At 43.3% G+C, this 25,507-nt stretch overlaps 1 protein-coding gene across 3 annotated transcripts in view; it reads left to right on the forward strand.

The window, feature by feature from the left end:
• Positions 1-25,507, forward strand: part of KANK1 (KN motif and ankyrin repeat domains 1) — a 256,209-nt gene that overhangs the window by 203,761 nt on the left and 26,941 nt on the right. For all 3 annotated transcript variants that reach the window (XM_073634863.1, XM_073634870.1, XM_073634856.1), the window contains exon 3: positions 2,482-5,130. In XM_073634863.1, the coding sequence (XP_073490964.1) occupies positions 2,482-5,130 (2,649 nt within the window). The remainder of the gene's footprint in view (positions 1-2,481; positions 5,131-25,507) is intronic.

Here is a 25,507-nt window from a genome sequence, read left to right on the forward strand (position 1 = left end):
CGGAGCTTCACGCCAAGGGAACATGTGGCTGTCAAAGTTCATTAGGGTTTCGCAAGTGACTGCACCTTTAAGAGACAGGATGTGGCTTTGCAGTGTGTAGTGTGTGACTCTGTGTACAGAACAGCTGAGGCTTTCACAGGCTGCTAGAAGGAGACACTGTCCAGCCAGAGTCATCGGTGAAGGGCTGTCCTAGGAAAATGTCAGCCCTGTTCAGCTAAGGTTGTACTAATGTGGAATATTTCCTTATGCGGCAAAGGAGGAAAAAAAAAGGTTGAAAGGCAGAACTGGAGGTAGTGGGCTGGTGTAGAATAGGCTATGACAGCCAGTGTCAGCATGAGAGCACAGGGACTGCCGACGTCTGCTGGAAACAACGAGTAAGTCTTCCAGTGACTCTACCTTTTGCCTATATGTATTTGCTTCAATTACAGTGTGCTTTTAATAATGTCTTATCACTTTCTGTTTTAGTGTTTCAGGCATGAATGCAGGTTCCTTTGCTAGCTTGTGTGCTGCATTTATAAAGATCTACATATTGCCAGCTTCAGTGTGCAGGGCACAGATCTGCCTTCCTTGTTATGTCGTGAGCTCCACCAGTTTCTCTTTCAGCTGTGAAATTTCAGACAGAGCTGGGAACAGGTCCGTTTACATATTTCCAGCTTGTCTGTGTGCCATGGTGGTCTGAAGACTCCGAGCAATAGAAAAGATATGGCTGGAGGGCAAGGGTTTGGCGTTGAGGCGTATTCTGTATTTAAAAGGTTGGTTTTGATCTTTAAAGGATAAGCCGATGATTTTAAAGTCTTCAGAGAAGCAAAAAGAAGAAAGCATGGTTTCCTGGGTAACAACTATATGCATTATTGTTCTTGAGGAAGGCAAGATGACAGTGACCGTATTCTGTGAGCAATAGTTAACCACAGCTTGAGACCTAAAACTTTTGAAAGTTTCTTTTCAATATAGAAACACTGCAGTTCCTGATCCTTTTCCTGTTTAACATCAGCCTACATATCTGCTCACTTTTGTGTACATAACTGGCTGCATGTCTGTGTAGTCACCTATGCTAAAAGGCCTATATAGATAGATAGATAGATATATCTATTTATATATTATTGCAGGTGGAAAACCCAGACTGTGTGTGCTATATGTCCACATCCCAGCTAATCACGTGCAACTATGAACAAAATACAGTATGCAGTCATGGGCTTTGTGTGGATATATAGAAGAGAAACTGAGTACCATAAAAACACTATTATGTACCATTAAAAAATCTATTGCACAACATTTAAAATTAGGCCTTGCAGTCCGTTCTTAAAAGGAGTCCGGAGCAGTTTTGATCACCGGTTCAGGTGCGAATTTTTACTTTTAATTCGCACCTGAACCAGACCTAAAATTGCACAGGACTCTTTTTAAAAAGGACCACGGCCAGCCCGGACATGTGTTAACCGACTCCATTCCAAGCCGGTCTGGTTCACACATTTTGCAAATCGGATGTGGTTCAAAACGCATCTGATTCGCATATATGTGAACCAAGCCGTACTCTCTACATAGGGGTTCACAATATGCTAAGATTCTGATTACATTTCACACGTGGACTCGATGTGTTTCATAAAATCCTTCTTCAGGGTCTTATGACAGAATCAGTACACTGGAACCCAATCCTTATCTTTAATAGAGTAATATCAGCCAGTAGGGTAGACTGTAATTCATAGCATGTGCATGTTGCCTCTAGAGGTACAAATGAATAAGCTAAGGTGAACCCACTGCCTGGTGGGAAATTCAGGTACAATCAATAAACAGCCAATGGTCTTGTAATGTACACATTATCTTTAAATAGAGGGACTGGCTTCCTAAGAGGGAACCATCCAGTCCCAATGTACGTAAATCACCATAAAGACCTCATGGTGGTCAAGGCACATATATTCCAAAGAGGGTCTCTTGATAAGTATCTTAGAAACCAGCTCAGTTCACATCAACCAAGCCTCAGGCAGAGAGTAATTTTTAATGTAATAGATTTTTAATGGTACATAATAAAGTTGTTTTTATGGTGCTAAGTTTCTCTTCTATATGTCCACACAAAGTCCATGACTACATATTTTGTTCAAAGTAATATTAGAAATGCACATGACTGAAGCTGTAAGACACGTTTACTTTTCTGTTCCTCACATTATTGAAAGGGGTCATGGAAATTGCAATGCATTACACACATATTTGCCACACATATGTGCAGGTGCTGTGGATCACTGAAAGGTTTTTAGTGTGTTGTCATGAATTTCCTAAAGGTACTGGAAGCCTAGTTCACATATAAAAAAGCTCCACGTGTACTTGAAAATGCTCCAAGCAGACATTCTTAACCTGTAGGAATGTATTTTTTCCTCCCTCAAATGTCATCCAGATTCAGCCTTCAACTGCATGATAACTTTTTAATGTATTAGATGCATATTTGTTAACTGGTGGATAAGCTAGATCTAAATGTTCTCCCTTTATTTGCAGGAAAAGAGGAAAGTGCTTCAAATGGTAAAGACGAAAAAGATCCTAAATCTGCCTATTTTGTGGAAACACCTTATGGATACCAGATAGACCTGGATTTTCTTAAGTATGTGGAGGACATACAGAAGGGTAACACTTTAAAGAAGGTTGCCATTGCAAAGAAACGCAAGTTGATCCCTAATTTTCCAGAAGGCAGGGTAGAGTCCTGCCAGGGAGTTGGATGGCCCTCTACAGATTCTCTTTCATCTTCCAACAGTGATGAAAAAAAACAATCCCCTTTTGTAATTGCCAGACGACATACAGTTTCTGGCTCTAATTCCTCGTGCTCTCAAGAAGCATCTCCAAATTGTTTAGCCATCCCTGAGGATAAACCATTGCCGCCTCCCTCACCCCAGCTTCCCAAACACAATTTTCATGTTACAAAAACTTTGATGGAGACACGTAGAAGGCTAGAGCAAGAGAAAGTCACCATGCAGGTAGCTTCATCCTTCAATGATGTTCGTAGGCCAAGGCTGGCAAGTTTTGGAGGTATGGGCTCTACAGGGTCACTATCATCATTCCCTGGGTCAACTGGATACAGCACAACTGCTCAACAGCTTCCAAATGGTCACCAAGCCACTAGTGATTATAGTGCCTTCTTTGCTTCCTCTTTAGGGAGCTCTATCCGTCACAGCCCTCTAAGTTCTGGAGTTACAACACCAGTGACTAATGTGAGTCCTATGCATCTCCATCATATCAGGGAGCAGATGGCTATTGCACTTAAGCGCCTTAAAGAGCTAGAGGAGCAAGTAAAAACTATCCCTATACTTCAGGTAAAAATTTCAGTGTTACAGGAAGAGAAAAGGCAGCTTATGTCTGAAATTAAGAGCCAAAAGGTTAGTACCCAGAAGGATACTACAGGTTTCCGAAAGAGATCTTACAGTGCGGGTAATGCTGCTGGGTTTGAAACCTCGCGTAAATCGGTTAAACCTGGTGGGGAATTGCATATAGATTCTGATGACGACACAGAAACTCAGGAACAAAATACACAGACACTGAAAGAGTTTAGACAGCTAACTGCTGAAATGCAGGCTCTGGAGAAAAAGATCCAAGACAGCAGTTTTGATGTTTGTTGTTCTCCTCCACAATCTAAAGAAAAGAAAGCTAAAGAAAAATGTTGCCATTCTGTTGCTGTTGGGGCGGATGAAAATATGAATGATGTAGTGATGTACTATAGGTCTGCAAATCTGAGCAGAGATGCATCGGTAGGTACTGAGATAGACGTAAGAAGCACTGGGGTTGGGGTCACAGAGGAATTGCTTGGAGTGTCTACTGATGCTGAAAGAGAAGTTGAACTTCAACAGCAAACCATTGAAGCACTTAAAGATAAAATTTACAGACTTGAAACAGACTTGAGGGAAACTACCTATGAAATGGAGATGACTAAACTGAAATTGGAGATAAGGGCAGCAGGCTCAAGGCAAAAAGTTGATAAAGCAGTGATGGCACAGCCCTTGACTTGCAACAGGATGGTTGAAGCAGTAGTAGAAATGAGTGACCAAAGCAACGGAGATTATTTAGATGTGGTTGACTCTTGTGTAGGTAACTTCATGGAGATGAACAGCATTGGGATTTCATGTCAGCCCACCCTCCAGAGTACTGGTGCTGGCCCTGACTTCCCAATGAATCACTGGATTGTTAAAGCTCGAGTTGACACACATGACAGGGGTGCGGGGTTGGAACTGGAAATGTGTGACAAAAGCGTTGGCATGGACCCAATGATCTGTGATGGGGGACTTTATGTATTAGTAGATGCAGACAAACAAGGTCATAGCAAAGCAACCACTAAAGATTTGAAATCTATTGGATGTGGCGATTGTTCAGTGGATGTTACAGTTAAACCATTGTTGGATTATTTGTCACGTGGGGTCAACACAGAGCTGGTAACCAAAGTAGATTCTGCCGTAACAGCTTCTCCTTGGACTGCTGAACAGCAAACGAACACTGAACTAATGCTATCAAGCCAGTCCACCAACACACATGTGCCAAGTCTTGTAGATACAAGCACAAATACAGCCATCAGCATGTACAGTAAACAAACAAATACAGAAACTGTGGAAATGCGTTCTGTAGCAATAGGAGATGGTAAAGTAAAGGAAGTCAACGTTATACCAAAAACACGTTCTATTGGAGTATGCACATCTGACTCTGAAAATCTTACTTCAGTCCGTAAAACCAAAGATTTTGGAATCGGGCAGATAAATATATTGGATAACTTCTTGATAGGTGTTAAGGTGCGTAGCATAGCCTGTGGTCCTAGTGAGGTCATTCCCCTTTCCGTTGACATAGGAAATATAGCGGTTTGTGATGAATCTAATGAGGGACAAGAAATTACTTCAATAAAGACCAATGAATCAAAGACTGAATCTCCTGCTATAGACCATTACATTGAACGTGTGCAAAAGTTGCTACAGGAACAGCAAATGCTTCTTGCTGAGAATTACACCGAACTGGCTGAAACTTTTGGAGAGCCCTATTCACAGATAGGCTCTCTTAATTCCCAACTCATCAATACCATCTCATCCATAAACTCTGTAATGAAGTATGGCAGCAATGAAGAACTACAGACCTCAGGAATACAAAATAAATCAATGGAGATGGACTCCTTTTCAGGTAAGGTTTCTAAATGATTATTCAGTTCAGTGCATAACTCGGTTGTGTCACGTGCAAACCTTTGGTGTACATTAAACATGCAACTACAGTTTAATACAGAAAATTGTAATTGTGTCTTTAAGAACTCCTGGGGTTATTTACTAAACTGGAGAGTTTAAAATCTGGTGCAGCTCTGCATAGAAACCAATTGGCATCCAGGTTTTATTGTCAAAGCTTAATTGAATAAGCTGGCTACCGTGCACAGCTGCACCAGATTCTGAGCGCTCCAGTTATAGTAAATCTCCCCTTCTGTGTCCTTACAGGGATAACACTTGGAGGTAACCCATTTTATAGAACGGATTTGTAAAAGAAGCAGTAATGGTACTCTCTTCCATCTGCTCTGAATAGTGTTTTAATTTCGTCATACAACCTTACTTCAAACAGGGTAATTGTTATTCAGGAAGAACTGGGGTGTAGTGACAGATTTTGGACACCGCTTATTCTTTAGTTGAGTCGTTTTAAAAGCTTTCACTCTTACCAATTGCATTTTTTTTTTTCTTACCTTTAAAAACTGCTATATCATCTCATGACACAACTGTGAACAAGGGTGAATTGACCAAAGTTTTCCAACTAGATGTGTCTGTTGTACAATATCTCTAAAACAGTTTACATCATCCTGCAATCAGACTATTGCTCTTGGTGCCATTACATGTATAAAATATCCTTGAAATGTCCATAATAGGATATAGTTTCCCTCCTAATGTGGAAAAAAAAATTTGTTTAATTAGAAGCTTTGATTCATATTTTGTTTTCTGGGCATGTTGCATTTGATTTGTGAGATGCAAGGCAGAGTTTATCTCTGGCATTTTATCCTTCTGATATTTAGTACAACAAAAGCTGGCTAGAGTACAGTTTCCTAATAGCATTATATGAGTCAGAGTTACAGATCAGAGTACAATGCATGTGAAAAGTGAAGCTTAATCCGGCCATAGACGGAGCGATTTTCTTCTTGGGGATTCCCTCCCACTGATCCATTATGTTCTCCTGATGGGGAAGTCATCCCTTCTGGGAGAACAAGGTGATTACTTCCAGCGTCTATAACAGCCACTTGAAATAAAATTGCATGTAAAATCCGACAGGCTGGTTGTACACAAGTTGATTGATCGATCAACTCGGGTACATTCAGCCTACACATGAATGGTTCCAATCTTGGCCAGTCCCTGGTGAACTGGCCAAGATTCAAACTGTCTATGGTCGGTTTTGGGTAGGCATTATTTAAAACCTAACAAATGTAACTTGTAATAACTACACTTTTTGCTTTGCACTTACCACATTGTTTTTAACCTTTTTAAAAGGTTACATTTTTTTAAAATTTATATTGAACAGATTCACATTTGTGAGATGCAAAACTATGCACAATCCCACATTTCAGAAAATATGCATCAATTTTGCAGGCGCTCAGTGGTGCCATTAGTTCTTAATGGCACCCCAAAGCACCTTGCTAATGTGTGCACAAAATTGTGTGCCAGAATGCATATAAACAAAGAACTATGCGTTTTGGTGTGGCGGGATTTAAAAAAAAAAAAAAAAAAAAAGGTTGCATTCCTTGTGTGATTTTTAACGCATAGGGCAGCGCACTGAAATGAATGGGCTGCCCTAAACGCAACACACCAAAGTGCACGCACCCACCATTGCACCTGCATAGTGTTGAATGGAGCCTAATAGCAGAGGAGAAACTACACATGCAGTTTTATTCAGTGAAGCAATGCCAACACAAAGTTTAGGGTGTGAAATGCAGTAAACCGTTATGGACGTAACATTACTGGGGTCAGTTAATCTAAAAATGCCAGTTGCCTCATTATTATGAGTAATCCTTGGCTTCGGGGCTCTCCAGGTCACTTACTTACAAGTATGAAAAATTCTAACTTTTGACTTGTCGATTGCTTGTTCTGGGTCAGTGGCTTAAAATATTAAAGCTTGAGACTGTCAGGCGACTAACATTTTTTTAGAAGAACAGCAGTGACGGCTGACATATTACTTTTATGGCGGGTTTCAATGAAGTCCCTTTTTTTTTTTTTTTACACAACCATTTTTCTTAGAATAACTCCCATCTTTAAAAATATACCTATACAGTACATTGCACCATTTTTATCTAGACATGTAATCACGCGTAATTGAGAATTCCAAGACTAATATGCTATTTTCTTTGAATGGCATAGATTTTCCTTTTTCAAACGTTTGGAAAAAAGGGGATTTCCTTGAAATGTTAGTGATGACAGCCGCTTAATTATTTCTGTATTATTTAATGCATTGCTTCCAGGATGATTATTTACTGACCAGTGTGGGTGGTCGCATCGAACTGTTGTTTGAATAGCTGCTAGAGCACTTGCTGGCATAAACTTACATTATACCGACATAAGGGCATTACGGTATATTCTTTTTCTACTGAAAGTGTACGTATTCATACATCTAGTGTGAGTTCAGGAGATAAAAGAAAAATCATACTGGCTATGCTTGTATTTAGACATTTTCCAGGCTATTGATAGTGGAACTGTCTGTGAAGGCATTTTTACCATATTAAAAACTGTACTGAAAGAAGAACCTGGTTAAAGCAGTATTACATTCAAAAGCAAACATTTATTATGTTGCAGTTTACCAATTCTTAGTGATGTCTGCATTGGTTTCCTTTTTGGGCTTGCTTTCTCCTATTTTCATCTGGTGATCGGGCCAGTAAGTCTGTTGTTTTTTCAAAAGAACAAGCTCTCCTGCAGATTGTATCAATTACCGGGATGAGACAAACCATTTAAAGTGATACAAAAGTCTTGTTTTGTGTTTTAAAAATAACAAACATGTTATATTTACCTGCTCTGTGTAGTGGTTTTGCACAGAGCAGCCCAGATCCTCCTCTTCTCTGGTCCCTCTTTGGCGCTCCTGGCCCATCTCTCCTTTGAGTCCCCCCACAGCAAGCAGCTTGCTATGGGGCACCCGAGCCGCAGCTTAGTGTGTCCATTCAGATACAGAGCTGCAGCTAAGCACCGCCCCCTCTCTCTCCCTGCATTGGCTCACCGACTTTGATTGACAGCAGCGGAAGCCAATGGCACACTGGTGCTGTCTCAGCCAATCAGGAGGGAGAGTCCCACGTAGCAGAGTCTCTCCTGCAACATTGCTGGATTGAGAGGGGGCTCAGGTAAGTATTAGGGGGACTGAGGGGGGCTGCTGCACACAGGTTTTTTTTATCTTGATGCATAGACTGCATTAAGATAAAAAAAAAATCTGCCTTTACAATCACTTTAATGCTGACGGGTACTTACAATCAACAACTTTTTTTTATTTATGTAAAAACTTTATCCCAAAAGGAACAAAACTGTTTGCGGTCAGTACTAAAGTGTGAGCTAAAGTTTGGCTTCAATTTGCTAGTGTATTTAAAACTGCTAGTACATATAACACTCCCCTCCCCCAAGACTGGCGATGCTGCTGTTTGCTGTGCCCCATGTGCTCATTCATCCAGAGTGGGGGCAGGCTAATACAGGAGGTGTATTACTGGCCAGATTACCAGGTGAAAACCAAGGGAAAAAGCCTGAAAAAAAGAAAACCAATACAGCCCATCACATCTAAGGATTGGTAAGCTATAATATACTGTATATTACATTTTTGGTTTTGCGTTTAATACCACTTTAAGATAAACAGGCAATTGGCATGGATCTCCTGCATTGACTTGGACACTGTCTATTCAGACTAGAAGCTGAGTCTCCTTTATAGATGAAAGAGCTAAAATTACAACAAAGCTTTCATTCATAAAGAAAGCTAAATCAGGAAACTGGCCCAAGTTGTATAAAGAGTGCTAAGCAGATTTATTAATGTATCAGACGCACACATTCCATGTTCCTATCATGGATTTATTTTAGTTACCTGTGTGTTTTTACTTTCCTTTCCTTTTCTGTTCTGTGCACGGATTGATTTTTCCCACAGTGTTCACTGTATTTGTTTGCAAATATTAATGTTGTATTATTTATTCCTCCACCCTCGGTCTACTTGGCAGACTCGCGTCAGCTCTGTATCCAATCATGCAAATTTTTCCCGGCTTCTACTTTAGAAAAAGGCCATAGACGGCCAAAAACTATGTGACTGCATTTGTCATTAGTAGATGCTATTTGTCAATGGTGCCCAACCAGTCACTTTTCAATTCACCTAAATGAATGCATATACAGTATTTGCCTAGTCTGTAAAAGAGAGCCATTCAGTTTGTGAATCACAATGGTCTTCATTTAATATTCAGAAGAAACAAAACATTTCTGATTTGCCAATTCTCCAGATTGTGAACATACCAATTCTCTTGATTGCTGAATTGCAAATGTTTGTTTTTTTAGATTCTACTGATTATGAATCACTCACACCTAATCTTGTCTAACTCATCAACCTGTTATGCAAATATTGAATACTTATTTAAAATAAAGAAAATGTAACTTCAAAAATCAAAAAGTGTGCCCGTTCCAAAACTGAAAAGGTATGGGTAACCTGTTCAGGGGAGGAAAACTGAGGATAATAAAGCATGTGCAGTAGAGGTATAACCATGGCCATTGCATGCAGGCAAGAAGAGTGCATGCCGGCAGGCAGAATGTGCAAGAGAAGAATGTTGGAGGGTATGGCAGTGAGCAGCATGTGCAGGAGAGGAGTGTAGAGGATATGATGGGGCTGGGTTGGTGGGAGATTTCTATTCGCATGTGGTGGCCTGAGGAGAGAGGTCTGTCAGCAGTGAGCAGACAGCTAGGGGGTATCTGGCAACTGAGGGGGGATATCTGTTAGAGGTGTGAGTGGGCCTGGGGGAGGAGGGTGACAGCTGGAGGTTTGAGGCAACCTTGGTGAAGATGTCTCAGCAGGGGTGCGTGATGGTTGTGGGGATGTTGGTCAGTGGGTGTTATAATGTAGCCAGGGAAGGGGTCTGTCAGAGGGTGGGATGACTCAGTGGGGGTCATCTGGTATCTTTTTAAGGGGAAACATCCTCTTGGCTTTGTCCCTAAAGGACTTTCCCATTATTTTCAATGTTCTGCCATTCTCCCTGCCACCTCCCCATCCCCTTTACAGGCAACCCTCCAAGGAGCTTTGCAACTCTGGCCAGCCTAAATTAGGAATGTCTGCTGGCTAAAGTTCTCTTCCTGCAAATGCACACTTCCAACCACCTTATGTGATCCCTGCCAACCCAATAACCTCTCAGCACAACTCCTTGCAGCCTAATTAACCTTGCATACATGGATCTCCCTACACTCCATGCTGATGCCAGTCCCCGACTCCGTTCTGTCTGTGAGAAATCTTATTTTCCTGCTGAGGGAGACTTACTGCAGAAAGGTTTGCAGATCTAAACCTAACCTGATAGTTCTCTAGCTCTCCTGCAGTAGGTCACAGACAGCAGGAAGCCCAGGGATTGCCATCGAATCAGGGTATGTCTCAGGTTGGTAGATCCAATTGTGCAGGAGGTTAGTAGGCTGTAGGGAGAGGTTGTTATGGTAGTGGGGAAAGCAGCAGGAGAGCAGAGGTGTGTATTTGTAGGAAGAGATATGCAGGCAGCAGTTATGATGAAAGCTGGCAGAGGATTCCTGAGGTAAACTGGCCAGGGTGGGTAAGGTACTGGGAGGGATGCATGGATAGAAATTTGAAATAACGGGATGATACCCTGGGGATTTGATCTGCCTTTGGAAACGTGATCTGATTGTGAGGGTTTGAAAGCCAAAGGGAGAGATCTTGTCTTTTGAGAATGTGATCTGGCTTGGAGAGATGACATCCTTGGGGACTTGCTACAGTGAGGGAAAAAAGTATTTGATCTCCTGCTGATTTTAACGGTGGGTTTAATTAATGGTGAGAGACAAAATAACAACAAAAATATCCAGAAAAACGTATTTAAAAAAGTTATAAGTTGATTTGCATTTTAAAGAGTGAAATAAGTATTTGACCCCTTGGTAAAACATGACTTGGTACTTGGTGGAAAAACCTTTGTTGGCAATCAGAGGTCAGACCTTTCTTGTAGTTGGTCACCAGGTTTTCACAGATCTCAGGAGGGATTTTGTCTCGCTCCTCTTTGCAGATCCTCTCCAAGTCATTAGGGTTTCGAGGCCGACATTTGGTAACTTGAACCTTCAGCTCCCTCCACATATTTTCTATGGGATTAAGGTCTGAAGACTGGCTAGGCCACTCCAGGACCTTAATGTGCTTCTTCTTGAGCTACGCCTTTGTTGCCTTGGCCATGTGTTTTTAGGTCATTGTCATGCTGGAAGACCCATCCACGACCCATTTTGAATGCCCTGGCTAAGGGAAGAAGGTACTCGCCCAAGATTTGACGGTGCATGGCCCCATCCATCGTCCCTTTGATGCGGTGAAGTTGTCCTGTCCCCTTAGCAGAAAAACAGCCCAAAAGCATAATGTTTACACCTCCATGTTTGACGGTGGGGATAGTGTTCTCTGAGTCATAGGCAGCATTCCTCCTCCTCCACACATGGTGAGTTGAGTTGATGCCAAAGTGCTCAATTTTGGTCTCATCTGACCACAACGCTTCCAGTTCTCCTTGGAATTATTTAGATGTTCATTAGCAAACTTCAGAAGGGCCTGTACATGTGATTTTCTTGAGCAGGGGTACCTTGCCGGCGCTGCAGGATTTTAGTCCATCACGGCGTAGTGTGTTGCCAATTGTTTTCTTGGTGACTATGGTACCAGCTGCCTGGAGATCATTGACAAGATTCTCCTGTGTAGTTCTGGGCTGATTCCCCAACGTTCTCATGATCATTGAAACTCCACAAAGTGAGATTTTGTGTGGAGTCCCAGACCGAGGTTGATTGACAGTTATTTTGTGTTTCTTCCATTTGCGAATAATCGCACCAAGCTGCTTGGTGATGGTTTTGTATCTCATTCCAGCCTGTGTAGGTCTACAGTCTTGTCCCTGACATCCCTAGACAGCTCTTTGGTCTTGACCATGGTGAAGAGATTGGAATATGATTGATTGCCTCTGTGGACAGGTGTCTTTTTTTTTTTTTACAGGTAACAAGCTGAGATTAATCTCAGGTCGTTACCTGTATAGAAGACACCTGAGAGCCAGAAATTTTGCTGATTGTTAGGGGATCAAATACTTGTTTAACTCATTAAAATGCAAATCAATTTATAACTTTTTTGAAATGCGTTTTTTTTGGATATTTTTTTTGTTCTGTCTCTCACCATTAAAATTATAGACAAATCATTTCTTTGTCAGTGGGAAAACGTACAAAGTCAGCAGGGGATCAAATACTTTTCTCGCTTACTGTATGTCAAGAATGATGGGGAGCTATAGGGAGGGCAGCATGGCAGCAGGGTTGACGCAGTCAGGGAGGGCAGAATTGGGCAATAGAAGGCAAGAGGTGGGGAGTGAAAAAGAAATCACTAATGGAGGCAGTATTTGCCAGTAGCAAAGCATTATTCTCAACAGAAAACTGAAAGCGTGCTGTGAAATCAAAATGTTAACTTTTTGAATACTAAAAGTGTCACCTTTTGAAAAAAATCACTATGCAGCCTAGGGTTCCCAGTAGGTTACAAAACTTTGTTCAGCTTGTAAAACTGTAGCTTCATTTGAATGCCATGCCTGGAGGCCTTCTGCTGCATAATTGCTGCCTGTCTGAAAAACTCTCATTGCCAGCGATTTCATGTTCTTCCTAATATATCAAGGATGCAAAAATTCTTGAGTAGCATACCTGTAAGTGAGCACCCTTCCTCATTTGAAATCGAGACATGCACAATGTGTGCTATCTCACTGTAGCAGCAGCAACATCTCTTCCACATTCCAAGCTAGCACATGCTCTCCAGCTACAGGGAGAGCACAGGTACTGCACATGTGCTTTTTCCTGAAAACTAGTAATATTTTGTGCATGAAAATATGTATTCATTACTGTGTAAGCCCTCATATTCATTGGTTCATGCGTAGTTTGAGGCTCACATGGATAGGAAGATCTCAGGGTGATGAGAAGAACTTCTATCCTTGAAGTTGCAAGGGGAACCTCAACAACATCCCTTTCCAATTTATGCAAGCTGATACAAGGTCCAACCACAATTAGAATAGTTTTTCAGTTTTCAGGCGTCCTGGTTACTACATGCAACTAATTTAACAGTTTTTGGATGTGTCTGTTGGTAATAATTTTTCAGTTGAAACCAAGAGCAGGTATTTCAAGAAGCTTAATTGCATCGGATGAATCATTTTTGAATCTATGGTGTGAGAGTGTAGTACTACCCCACCAGGGTAATGATGCAGGATTCTCAACCAGGCAGGTTGAGGGGCTCCAAGGGATTTTCATATTTGGAAGGAAATTGGATTTTCAGTTTCCTAATTTCTTAGAAAAGTCTGCTTTGGAACCTGGAGCCCGGGGATTTCTTAGAGATCTGGGTGGGATGAAACCCCCAGTCCTGGGTCCTTATTTTGATAACAGCCAGCATTACTAATTGGTCAGGTATGTACTGGGATTTTAGTAACAACCTGACCATAGTTCTGGGCTCCACCCTGGCAGATAAGAAGTCTGGCTTAGGAGTCAGGAGAGCTCCACCTAGATGAGCGGTGGGAGCCAGTGTAGCACAAGGCTGCTAGTGATAAGTACGGAGTTGCTGAGCGTCCAGTCTGTGGGAGACAGACCAAGGCCTAAAGCGTATGGCCTGAGCAGGAGAGCTGCGGTTATTAGCCAAGGGGGCTGAATGTTTATTTCTGTAGCAGAACTGGAATGCTGAATACCCCTGCAAGGGAATTTACTGGATTTGTTGAACGTTCTTTTGAATAAAAATGGACAAAACCAGCTCTTAAACGAAGGAAAAGCGAGTGGCGATGTCCTTCAAGCTCTACACTTGGATTGACCCCCTTACAATGGCTATTAAAAAGTAAAGTAATAGCCTTATCATTTAGGCCTCTTTCACATGGGGCGGGCTCAGCTGCTCCACAGGGAATTTGTCCACGGATCCCTGCTGAGCAGGCGTATGGATTGTCCGTCTCCACTCCACTTTTGCAGGGCAGATACAGACACAGCCCATTCTCCTCTATGGACGGTTGGATGTAAATGGACCACCTATCTGTTTACACCCGATGGCCGTCGATCAGATCCACCAGCCAGACGAGTTATGGTTCCCTCATCCATCTGTTTTTGGCAGATAGGATCGGATTTCGACGGGTGTCACTGGATATTTCCATTGACACCCGCCGCTCCATAGAGGGAATGGATGGTGCGATTGGGTCTGCCTAAAAAACTGACAGACAGACCCAATCAGTCTGCCTGTATGAAAGGGGCCTTATATGTGGACCTCCTTTCAGCTCTTTTTGTTTACTGATTATATTTAGCATCAGTTTGATTACACAGTATCTCATTGCCCCCCTGGAGCAACATGATAAAAAAAAAGCCATGTGCAATCTCCATGTTGGTCTCTTCAGATTTCATACAAGGCTAAGGACTCTGGTGACTGACAGCTCTGACACCCAGTGCTGCACCTTGGGAGCACAGGGAGGGCATCCCATGCCTCTTCCTTAAACCTGGAAGTACTGGGTAATTCATGTCGCTTCACCAGGCGAGTGAATGGAAAGTGATAAGCAGGAGGTGAACATTAAGTGAACCTGTAACTTTGCCCCGCATGGTCAAAGCACAGGCTCCTTCTCTCCCCCTAAAAAAAATTATATTTAAATTTTGGGTTCTTGTGGATTGAATAGCTTGCTGGCATCTTGCATTTCTCAGGGAAACCCTGTTGCAATTGTGTCTTCAGCTCGTTTTGTAAGGCCTTATTTATCTTCTCAGACATCTAGCTCACCAAATCATGTGTTTATTCTACATTATGGTGTATTCGTCAGGGAGCATGATGCTACAGTTTGGCCTTTGATAGCTGTTGGGCAGAAGTTGAAATTCTGATAAGCACTGACAATAATATACTACTGGAGTATCCAGAGAGAAGGCAGGGTAAGACTCAGAACCCCATAAAAACCCATAAACCTAAATTAAAAAAAATATATATAACCAATTGGGACAGAGAATGCCCCTAAAAACAAGTTTAACTGTCTATTGACATGAAAAAGCTCAGGATCCACTTGGATTGGGTGGACCGAATCCCCAATGAAAGATTATACTGCCTCCTTCTCCTATGATCAAAGCTTATTTAATAAGCCATTGTTTAAGATGTACACTTGTACCTTTTTTAAATGGCTCACCCTCAGTGCTAGATCAGTCTGCTTTTATGGTCTGACACGAAAAAATACCTTTCTATGGTAAAAGAACAAAGTGACATGAATTTAATGGCGTGTCTGTCAGTGATGGGTGTGCACTTTTTCTCTCATGTTTTAATTAGTGTTTTTCTGCATCTGCAGAAACTAGTAGGACATTGGTTTGTCAACATTCCTAACAGGGTATGCGCCCTGTGTGTACACCTTTCAAAACCCTGCAAAAAATGTAATTACTCACACATAATATACATGAAATTGATCATTAGATCTTGAGAAGCGTTTGTGATTTAAGTGCTTTCCATTCCACCAATATTTTTTTTTTTTCCACATGTTTAGAATAAATCTTAGCTCTACTGTATGTAGAAAAAAGAGAAAGCTTGTCAGAGTACCTTTGTGGAGGAAACATTGGTGCTTGGATAGGTTCCTGTCCACAAAACAAACAATAATTCCCAGCTCACTTTCCTGCCAGCCTGTAACAAACCAAATTGACCCCGTCTAACAATTCATGTTAAAAACAAGGGGTTTAGTTTGCACACATTTGCAAACTTATGTGTAAGCTGCAGCAGCCATGTCACACTACCTCAATGTAGTGCAATCCTAACGCTATAATTGTGAATTTCCTACATTGGAGCACATATATAATAATGGATAGATAAAGGGTAGGTATGCCTGGAGGGAGCCCACCCCTCCTTAAGAGTCTAGGGATGCACTGGACACCCAGCAAAAGCACAAAGGCAGGGAAGGTATCCAGTGCGTCCAATCACCAGTTCGCCAACAGTACAAACAAATGGCAACCACCCCAACCTATAACTGGCCTTTGCAGCAAGGAGCAAATGGAAGGGCAACACATGTTAAAAAAGAAACCAAAATTCCCAGCTCATTTACCAGCCAGCCTGCAACAAACCACATCAATCCAGTGCATCCCCTCACTAATTTACAAACTAGATATTTAGCAAAAAATCCTGGACACCGCTATAGATCTGGCATTTATTGGATCATAAAGAGGCTTGCCTCACAGATCCATTAATGCATTTTGGCAGAGAAAACAGCCTTAGTCACAGCTTATGACTAAGGCCGACTTCTTGGCTGAAACAAGTTAGAGGATCAATGCTGTAAGCCTCTTTGTAATACAATAAATACTGGATTGTATAGCTGTGTGCAGGATGTTTTGCTAAATATCTCAGCTGCAGGTAATAGGATAATTAAAGAGGAACTGCAGTCTGCTCGCATAATTTGTAATAAAAACATCTTTGCTATTCTGAAGCTTCCCTCCAACCACTTTGCATATTATTTTATATGTACGGTGATTCTGTACTTGCCAAATATGCTGCAGAAATCTCCCTCCACTGAATCTGGCTGCAACCATTTTAACTTTGGGCAGCTGAAGCTGCTGCCTGTTCACTTCCTGGGTTTACACAGAGGCACACCTCCAGCTCTGCAGCTCTCATTGGTCCTCTTATGACTCATCCCCCCTCCTTTCCTGGAAAACTTGCACGAGAGTGAGAGAGAGCTGTGCATGATGTCATAAGCCTAGGCCTTTTTACCAGACAAGAAACAGGAAGTGGGCTGTATAAGGTATTTACTGGCAGAAAAAAATGTTTTACTATCCAAAGTTAAAACAGGACAGAAGATTTAATAGATGGAAAGTTGAAAAAATAACTGACGATCCACTTTAAGTTTGACAAAAGAGCTAGAGAGCAAGGGTTAAATACTTTGGATGCTAAAGTAGGGCAAACCGTGCTTGAGGATGGCATTGTGATCTGTCCATGCATATGGTAGGATAGTGGATGGAAGGAGGGCTGGAGAGGACCTGATGGATATCAGTACGTGGTCTATATGAGAGAATGTTTTGTGGGGGTGGGAATAGTGAGTAAATTGCCGCCTTGCAGAGTTGGCTTCTCGCTGGGAGTCAAGAAGGGAGTGTTGCTGTAGCAGTTGCTGAAAAGTGAGTTTCTTGGGGCTAGAGGGTGAAAAAGGTAATTTATCCAGAAAGGTGTAAATCACCTGGTTGGAGTCTCCGCCAATCAATAAGGTGCCCTGTTTATGCTTGGCGATAACTTGCAGCAAGTGGGAGAGAAATTTAAGTAGGATTACGGTTAGGGGCATAGTAGGAAACTACTGTTACCTCTTCGTCAAGAAGTTGCCCTGAGAGAATTATGTATCTGCCTTCTGGATCTTTAGTCTCTGCCCAGAGCGTAAAGGGGGTTATACGATGAAAGGCATTAAGACCCCTCTTTGCTTGGTGTCTGCAGAAGCAGTAAATACCTGAGGGTAGGCCGGGCCAAAGGATTTGGGGGTGTGCTTTTTAGTGAAGTGTGTCTCTTGCAAACAGATTACATGAGCTTTGGTTGAGGCAAAGGATCGGAAGGCCTCGACTTGTTTATGTGGGTTGTTCATGCCTTGGACGTAAAGGGTGATTATGTTTAAAGGTGCCATAGAGGGAATCGGAAATGAGGCTGGTTGTAGATATGTGGCCTTGAGCTGGACCACCCCCTGGGAGGAGGAGGGAGAAGGGACGAGTGAGGAGAAAGAATCAGGGATGGAGATAGAGTTGGATATGCTGTGTAGGGTAACATGCGAGAGTCAGAGGGGGAGGGAGAAAGATGAAAACGAGTGACTCGAACCTAAGGGTTATGGCATGGTGGGGAGCCAGGGTATTACCCGTAGTTCAACGGAACCAGGTGTTGGTACCTAGAAATGGGAACACATGCCTTGTAATGCAGGTGAACACTGAGGTTAGTGATCAGCTATTGCAATTGGTTACAGCCAACATCTGTGTGACACCCTGAAATTCCACGCGGTGTGGCTAGAGTTGAACAGATACCTGTACTGTCCCAAGGATATGATCATTTCTGCGTAATGTATTAGTGCATAAAAGTAACCACCAAAGCTGTTCATTTTATGGAACAGAAAGGCACTCTGGAAAACTGTCTGTACATGGGTTCTCAGAGAAAACTTAGAAACAACAATTTAGGATCTTTTAGGGATCCGGTTGTAGGTATGTCATGGATGTCTTTTTCCAGAAAGGGTGGGTATAGAACGGGTGTGAGAGGAGAGATTGGCGTTCTCCAAGAGACCATGCAAGCCATGGGCTGGCAACATTAAAACCGAAGATATGCATGAAATAAGAACTGTAAAGTAACAGAACAATGTTAGGCTTCGTTGGACAACTTCCTTTTCTCTTAGCGACCTCATACTGCACACAGAAGCGGGTAAAAGGGGCAGTAGGAACGGTAATGTGTCCGCCATCATAGAGGGAGGTCATTGTTGCCAGGAAAAAGAGGAGAGGTGTCAGAGAGCCAAGTCCATCAAAAGTGAGGGTATGCACAGAGGTGTGAAGTGGGATGCTTAGCAGTGGTGGATGTCACCTTCAGTCCATTTAGTCAGATGGAGCCACAGGGGGGAGAGGCGAATCTGCCTCACTTGGAAGAGCCTCAGTTGTTTGCTGCGGGGTTAGCAGAGGGAGCCTTCGGCGGTGAGATGGAAGCAGGGCCTCAGCGCTGGCGTTGATCCCTGGGCGGAGATGATGGGGTAGCAAGGTGCAGATCCTGGAGGAGGGATTGTAGATCCTTTTGGAATGCCTGCAGCCTTGATAGGTGAATGGAAGGGAGAAAGGAAACCCCCAATTGTAGTTGATGTGTGCTGTTGTATAACCTGGAGCTGTGGTATAAACGATCAACACTTGGAAATGGTTGTTTGGGAGAGATCAGCCAATAGCTGGTATTTGGGGCCTTGGCATTTGAGGGAGTCCTGTTGCCGTGCTGCAGTAAGGAGGTGCTCTTTAGTATGGTAAAAGTGTAGTTTGGCAACTATGTCGCCCTCGGGTTTGCGGGGGGGGTGAGAGCTGTGTGAATGCGGTCCATTTCCAGGCGTTCGATGGGAATGGATGGGGAAAGCTCCTGGAACAGGGCGGTGATGATGTATTGCAGGTCGCGTATAGATTCAGGAATTCCTCGGATGCGCAGATTGGATCTACGGGCCCTATTTTCATAGTCCTCCAATTGGGTTTGCAGGGTTATATTTTCTTCTGAGTGCTTCCAGTTCATCAGCATGGTTGCCCAGAATAGCTTCCAAATCATCCACCCTCTGCTCCAGTTCAGATGTGCGCTGGCCCAGCTCCCTGATCTCCTTGGTAAGGCGATCTGTGATTTAGTCTGAGGTGTGTTTGAGTGCTTTCTGCAGCATGCACTTGAATTGTCTGAGCAGGTCTGGCTGTGCTGTGGAGTCTTGGGAGGGCAGAGGGGAGGCAAACAGTTCTGTGTTAGACTCACCTTCGTCTCTATGCGGCAGTGGCTTCATCCGCGGGGAGCGCTGTGTCCCTGTGTGAGATGGAGGTGCCATTTTGGTGGAGGCCCTGGCCAGGACCTCCCGTATTGTTTTTGCTTTTGGCTTCTGACGGGCGCCGCCGAGCACAATAGGAGCCGCTCCGGAGCGTTCCTCGGCTCTTGCGGGACCGGTGGGTATATGTTTTGTGACCCGGCAGCGGCGGTGTAAGTCCCCGTTGTGCGGAGCCGTCAGTCGGACATGAACGGCATGGATGGCTTCGCGCATGCGCCCTTGGAAAGGTGTCTTTTATACACCCTCTTAAATTGACCGGACTAATCTGTGTACCACATAAGATGATACTGTAGCCAGTCTGTGGGAGCCAGAATTATTGTTGGTAGGGGATCAAAGATATTTTACTCAATGAATGAACTGCAACTCAATCTATAACATTTGTATCATATGTTTTTTTCATTTCGCTGTAGGTGGGCAAACTTACAAAATCTGCAGGGGATCAAATAATTCTTTTCCCCACTGTAAATACTTTTTAACATACTAGGTATTTTTAGTTTTATATTTCCTGTGAGTGCTAAGTGCATACAGCTACTATCACCACCTTACACTTTTGTTCTTGGCAGTTGTACCTCTGTCTACCTGAACATTTCTTGCAGATCTTGCCCCGTTGTCCATATTACTCCTCCCCAAACATGTCTGTACCTGTTCACAAGGTTCTCCATTCTAATTTTTTTCCACAACCGCCATCTGCCGTATTTGGCACTAAATACTCGTCAATAACTTTTGCCTTGTTCAGGTTCTCAACTCTGATCCCTCTGGCTGTTGGCCAGTCACCACTTTTGTGTTTATTTTATACCACCTTTCATTTCATAACATGTACCAGTCCAAAATGTGCTTATCCCTGCCCCTTCCTGCTTAACCATGTGACTAAATCCCATCCTTTCAGTGGCGCATATAAACTGCCACCATTAGGGAGGAATAACAGTTCATACATGAGTACTCCCTCTAGACTCACTTCCTCCTCTCTCTTCACCCCCTGCTGCATGACATGCTGTGCCTTAGGCAGAACTGAGGAATCAAATTTATATTGAAACGTAGGGAGTGCAGAACGGTATTTATGTATAAATCGCAGGATGTGAATCACCATGTACAGGGATGAGGCGTTTTCTCTTCTCAGCTATCCAGAGATAACAATGAGCCTAGCAGGCCCTGCTGTGTAGAAATCGGCAACTGGACTCTGACATAAGGAGAACCCTAGAACTTAGAAGGCAACCTTTTTGATTTTACATTGACTTAAAGCGGAGTTCCAGGCTGCAATCCTGGAATTCCTAGGATTTAAACAATAGAGCAGTACAACCCCCACCCCCAATGTTTTTGGATATCTTTTTTTTTTTTTTTTTTTTTTTTTTTTTTTTTTGGCGAGGTACGTCACTTTCGCGATTTCTTCGGGCCCTGCTCCTCCTCCCCACCACCTTCTGGGACCTGTATGTGTCCCAGAAGATGACAGGACCATTCAGAAAGCGCAGCGCCACTTGCGCATACACAGTAGGAAACTGGCTGTAAAGACAGAGGAGAAAAATAATGGGACTTTAAATGAGGGATCCCACTGCAGACAGATATTGCATAGAGTATAAATTTATGTTTTATTTATCAATTACAGGAACATTTGAACATTTCATATTCTGGAGATACATAATACGTTTATAACTAGTGATGAATCATATGCAAAAGAGCTGCCATGTAGGCCCCCCTTTTCCTTATGGGATCGGGGTAGGAGCAGTTTCCAGGCTCCCCGCTGTGAGAAAATGGCGGGAAAGCCTGGGATTGGTTTTTAAAGGTCATCTGACCTGGAATCTTCTAGAATCTGGGAGCTCCTTGTTGGGATAGGTCAGCAGGGGTCACATGACCCCCTGGAACATTCTAGAATTCCAGGGGATCCCTATATAAAGGGCTAGTCTGGGGAGTCCGGGGCCAGTCACATGAAGAGGATAAACAGTGGAACTTCCCACCCTCCCTTCCCTTGTCGCAGCTATATTATGTGATAGGGTCCCTTTTACTTTCAAAGTAAGAGGGGAGGGTTTTGTGAAATAATATTGAAGACAGATTGTTTTTTCAGCTTGAGTTGTAGTGGCTGAGCTGTATTTACTTAAGTTTTGGTGTATTGAATTATTTTTATGCTGAATAAAATACGTATGGTTGATAAAATCTAGGTACATAAGTTGTATATACGGGTCAATAAAATTGATGAATAGTACGCCAACCTTGTCAGGGCACCCTAAAAAAAACTCTACGCGTTTCATGGCTCTTTACCATTTGTCGGGAGTTAGGTACAAAGATAAAGCTGCCCAGGAAATCGCTAATCACTTCAAAAACAAGATTGATACAATCCATGATGAAATCTACATTCTACAGGTATCTCCCCCAGCTAAGACCCCATGTCAACAGGTACAACTGACACTCCCCCTATTCAAATCTGCTACTACAGACAAAGTTGCTAAACTCCTTTCTATCGCCCACCTAACCACCTGTCCCCTGGACCTTATTCCCTCTCAAATGCTACGGTCACCCTCTGACCCCATCCTACACTCTCTAACCCACATCTTCAATCTCTCCCTCACCTCTGGCATCTTCCCCAATGCTCTAAAACATGCCCTGGTCACCCCCATACTTAAAAAGCCATCCTTGGACCCCACCAATCTTAACAACCTATGCCCTATCTCCTTGCTCCACTTTTCCTTTAAATTCCTTGAATGCCTGGTTTACAACAAACTGAGTGACCACCTCATTAAAAACAACCTTCTTGATCCCCTTCAATCTGGATTTCGCCCTCAACACTCCACAGAAACTGCTCTTTTAAAACTCACAAATGACCTACTAACTGCAAAAACCAACGGACACTATTCTGTACTCCTACTTCTGGATCTTTCAGCTGCCTTTGACACGGTTGACCACCCCCTCCTCCTCAAAAAAACTTTACTCCCTCGGTCTCCGTGACTGTGCTCTTCAGTGGCTCTCATCCTACCTATCCCAACGCACCTTCAGTGTCACTTACAATTCTACTGCCTCCACTCCTCTTCCCTTCTCTGTCGGGGTCCCCCAAGGTTCTGTTCTTGGACCTCTTTTATTTTCAATCTACACCTCTTCCCTGGGTCAGTTGATAGCCTCTCACGGCTTTCAATATCATTTCTATGCTGATGACACACAAATCTATCTCTCCACCCCTCAACTCACTCCATCAGTCTCCTCACGCATCACTAACTTACTAACCGACATATCTGTATGGATGTCACACCACTTCCTCAAACTCAACTTGTCCAAAACCGAGCTTATAATATTTCCTCCCCCACGTGCCTCTTCCCCTGACTTCTCTGTCAAGAGCAATGGCAAAACCATCCACCCGTCCCCACATGTCAGGGTGCTAGGTGTTATCCTGGATTCTGAACTCTCCTTTCAGCCCCACATCCAATCACTTTCCAAAGCTTGCCGCCTCAACCTCCGCAACATCTCTAAACTACGTCCCTTTCTAACCAGTGAAACCACAAAGCTCCTGATTCACTCCCTGGTTATCTCTCGCCTTGACTACTGCAACTCACTCCTCATTGGCTTACCTTTTAATAGACTATCCCCCCTTCAGTCCATCATGAATGCTGCTGCCAGACTCATCCACCTTACAAACCGCTCAGTGTCTGCTACCCCTCTCTGCCAATCCCTCCATTGGCTACCACTCGCCCAACGAATTAAATTCAAAATACTAACAAGTTACAAAGCCATCCACAACTCTGCCCCCAGCTACATCACTAACCTAGTCTCAAAATACCAACCTAATCACCATCTCCGTTCCTCCCAAGACCTCCTGCTCTCTAGCTCCCTTATCACCTCCTCCCATATCCGCCTCCAGGACTTCTCCCGAGCCCCGCCTATGCTCTGGAATTCCCTACCCCAATCTGTCAGACTGTCTCCAAATTTATCCACTTTTAGGCGATCCCTGAAAATTTTCCTCTTCAGAGAAGCCTATCCTGCCTCCATCTAACAACTGCACTATTTTCTCCATTAGCTCATCCCCCACAGCTATTACCCTTTTGTATAACTTGACCCTCCCTCCTAGATTGTAAGCTCTAACGAGCAGGGCCCTCTGATTCCTCCTGTATTGAATTGTATTGTACTTGTACTGTCTGCCCTAATGTTGTAAAGAGCTGAGTAAACTGTCGCCGCTATATAAATCCTGTAGTATAATAATAATAAATACAAAAGATTTGGGTTAATGAATTCTACCCTTTGAAAAGGGAGAAAAAACTGTCAGGGAGCAAAGGATCTGTACTCACAAGTCGGCTGTGAACTGTGCCCAGCTGATATCAAGGGAGGAGGAGCCCCAGACCAATTGTCTGTCCCGGGGCTAAAGTGGGGTGCCCTGCCCCGACCTAAAAGGGAGCCCAAAGGAAAGCCAGATAGACATGATGCGTTCCCCATGTGTAGAGAGTGCGTAGACCGTGATGATCTAGAAAAAAAGTGTGAAAAAAAACAAAACTGCGTGGAAGGGTGTGAGTGCAGACATGGAAGAATAATGGACGGGATCCAATGTGTGTGAATGGGGGGAGGGGGGGGTCATGAAATGCCCTCCCTGTGACTTACGTGTAGGGTGAACTGTGTGTGGTAACTCTCTGATGGTGGACACTTAATGAAAGGTCTGTCGATCTGCCCTGGCTATATATGAGCCCGGTCAGGGGCGTGTCCCCCACCAAAGTCATGTGCAATGTTAAATAGGATGGGGTCCGGACAGTGAATTCCACCCTGAGCGCGTGCACCAAAGGTGGAGTCGCGCCCGCCCCGACTTTGGTGCAAGATGGACAAAAAACGTCAATGCATCGCCTGAAGGCTTCACTGCCAGTTTCCCTTACTAGCAATGAGCCGATGGATGGATCAGCATGGGGTGCCGCCATCACGGGAACCCTGGACAGGTAAGTGTCCTTATATTAAAAGTTAGCAGCTACAGTATTTGTAACTGCTGACTTTTCATTTTTCTTTTTATACAGGCTGGAACTCTGCTTTAAGAGCTACTGTCTAAATTTGTTCATATTCCTTATATTTTACACTAAAACTACAATAAAACTACCATTTTGGAGGGTCTCATTCATACCTATATGTGTGCATTACCACACTTGGTTTTATGTGCCTCCATAGATGTGAAAGAGCCCTTAGGCTGTGCAGCTGCTGCGTCTCCATACAGTTATATGGGCCGCCTGCATGGAGCACCTGGTAGCTCAAGCTGCATAAACACATGGCCCATTCACAGACTTTTGGCCTCAGCGCTCCTGTGAATGAGGTCTAAAACAGGTTTAGGTGCATGTAGAATTTGTAACTGGGTCCTAGACCCACAGAATTCTATTTTTCCTAAACACAGTTAAACTGACCGTATCTAATCGCAGGTAAAAGCTCAGTGTGAACTGCACCATTGAAACGTCAATATGTGTATAATGTTCTCTAAAAGCATCTAAACATAGGTTTGGCAATGCGAATGAGGCCTTAAGCCGGCCATAGATGGATCGAATCTCTGCTGAACTGGCTGAGCTTCAATCCATCCATGAGCAGGCTGATTGTACCCAAGTCGATTCATCAATTGACTTGAGTACAACCAGCATATCTGCTATAGGTGCTATAGCAGTAATCATTGTGTTCTCCTGGCAGGGACAGCTCCCCGCTGGGAGAAAACAATAGCTCCACGGGAGGGATTACCCCCATCAACACTGACTGTGTTGATGGGTGGGAAATCGATCGATTTTACTTCCTGCAACCCATGGTTGCAGGAAAGAAAATCGCTTCATCTATGGCTTGCCTTAATCTTTGCTAAGAAGTGTCTTACTTTACTGTTAGGTGTTCTTCTGTGTTACTTGCCAACAGTGTTGAACCCAGCAGGGTTAAAAATAAAAA

The sequence above is a fragment of the Aquarana catesbeiana genome, linkage group LG01 (assembly GCF_042186555.1).
Source record: "Aquarana catesbeiana isolate 2022-GZ linkage group LG01, ASM4218655v1, whole genome shotgun sequence".
In the NCBI taxonomy this organism is placed as follows: Eukaryota; Metazoa; Chordata; class Amphibia; order Anura; family Ranidae; genus Aquarana; species Aquarana catesbeiana.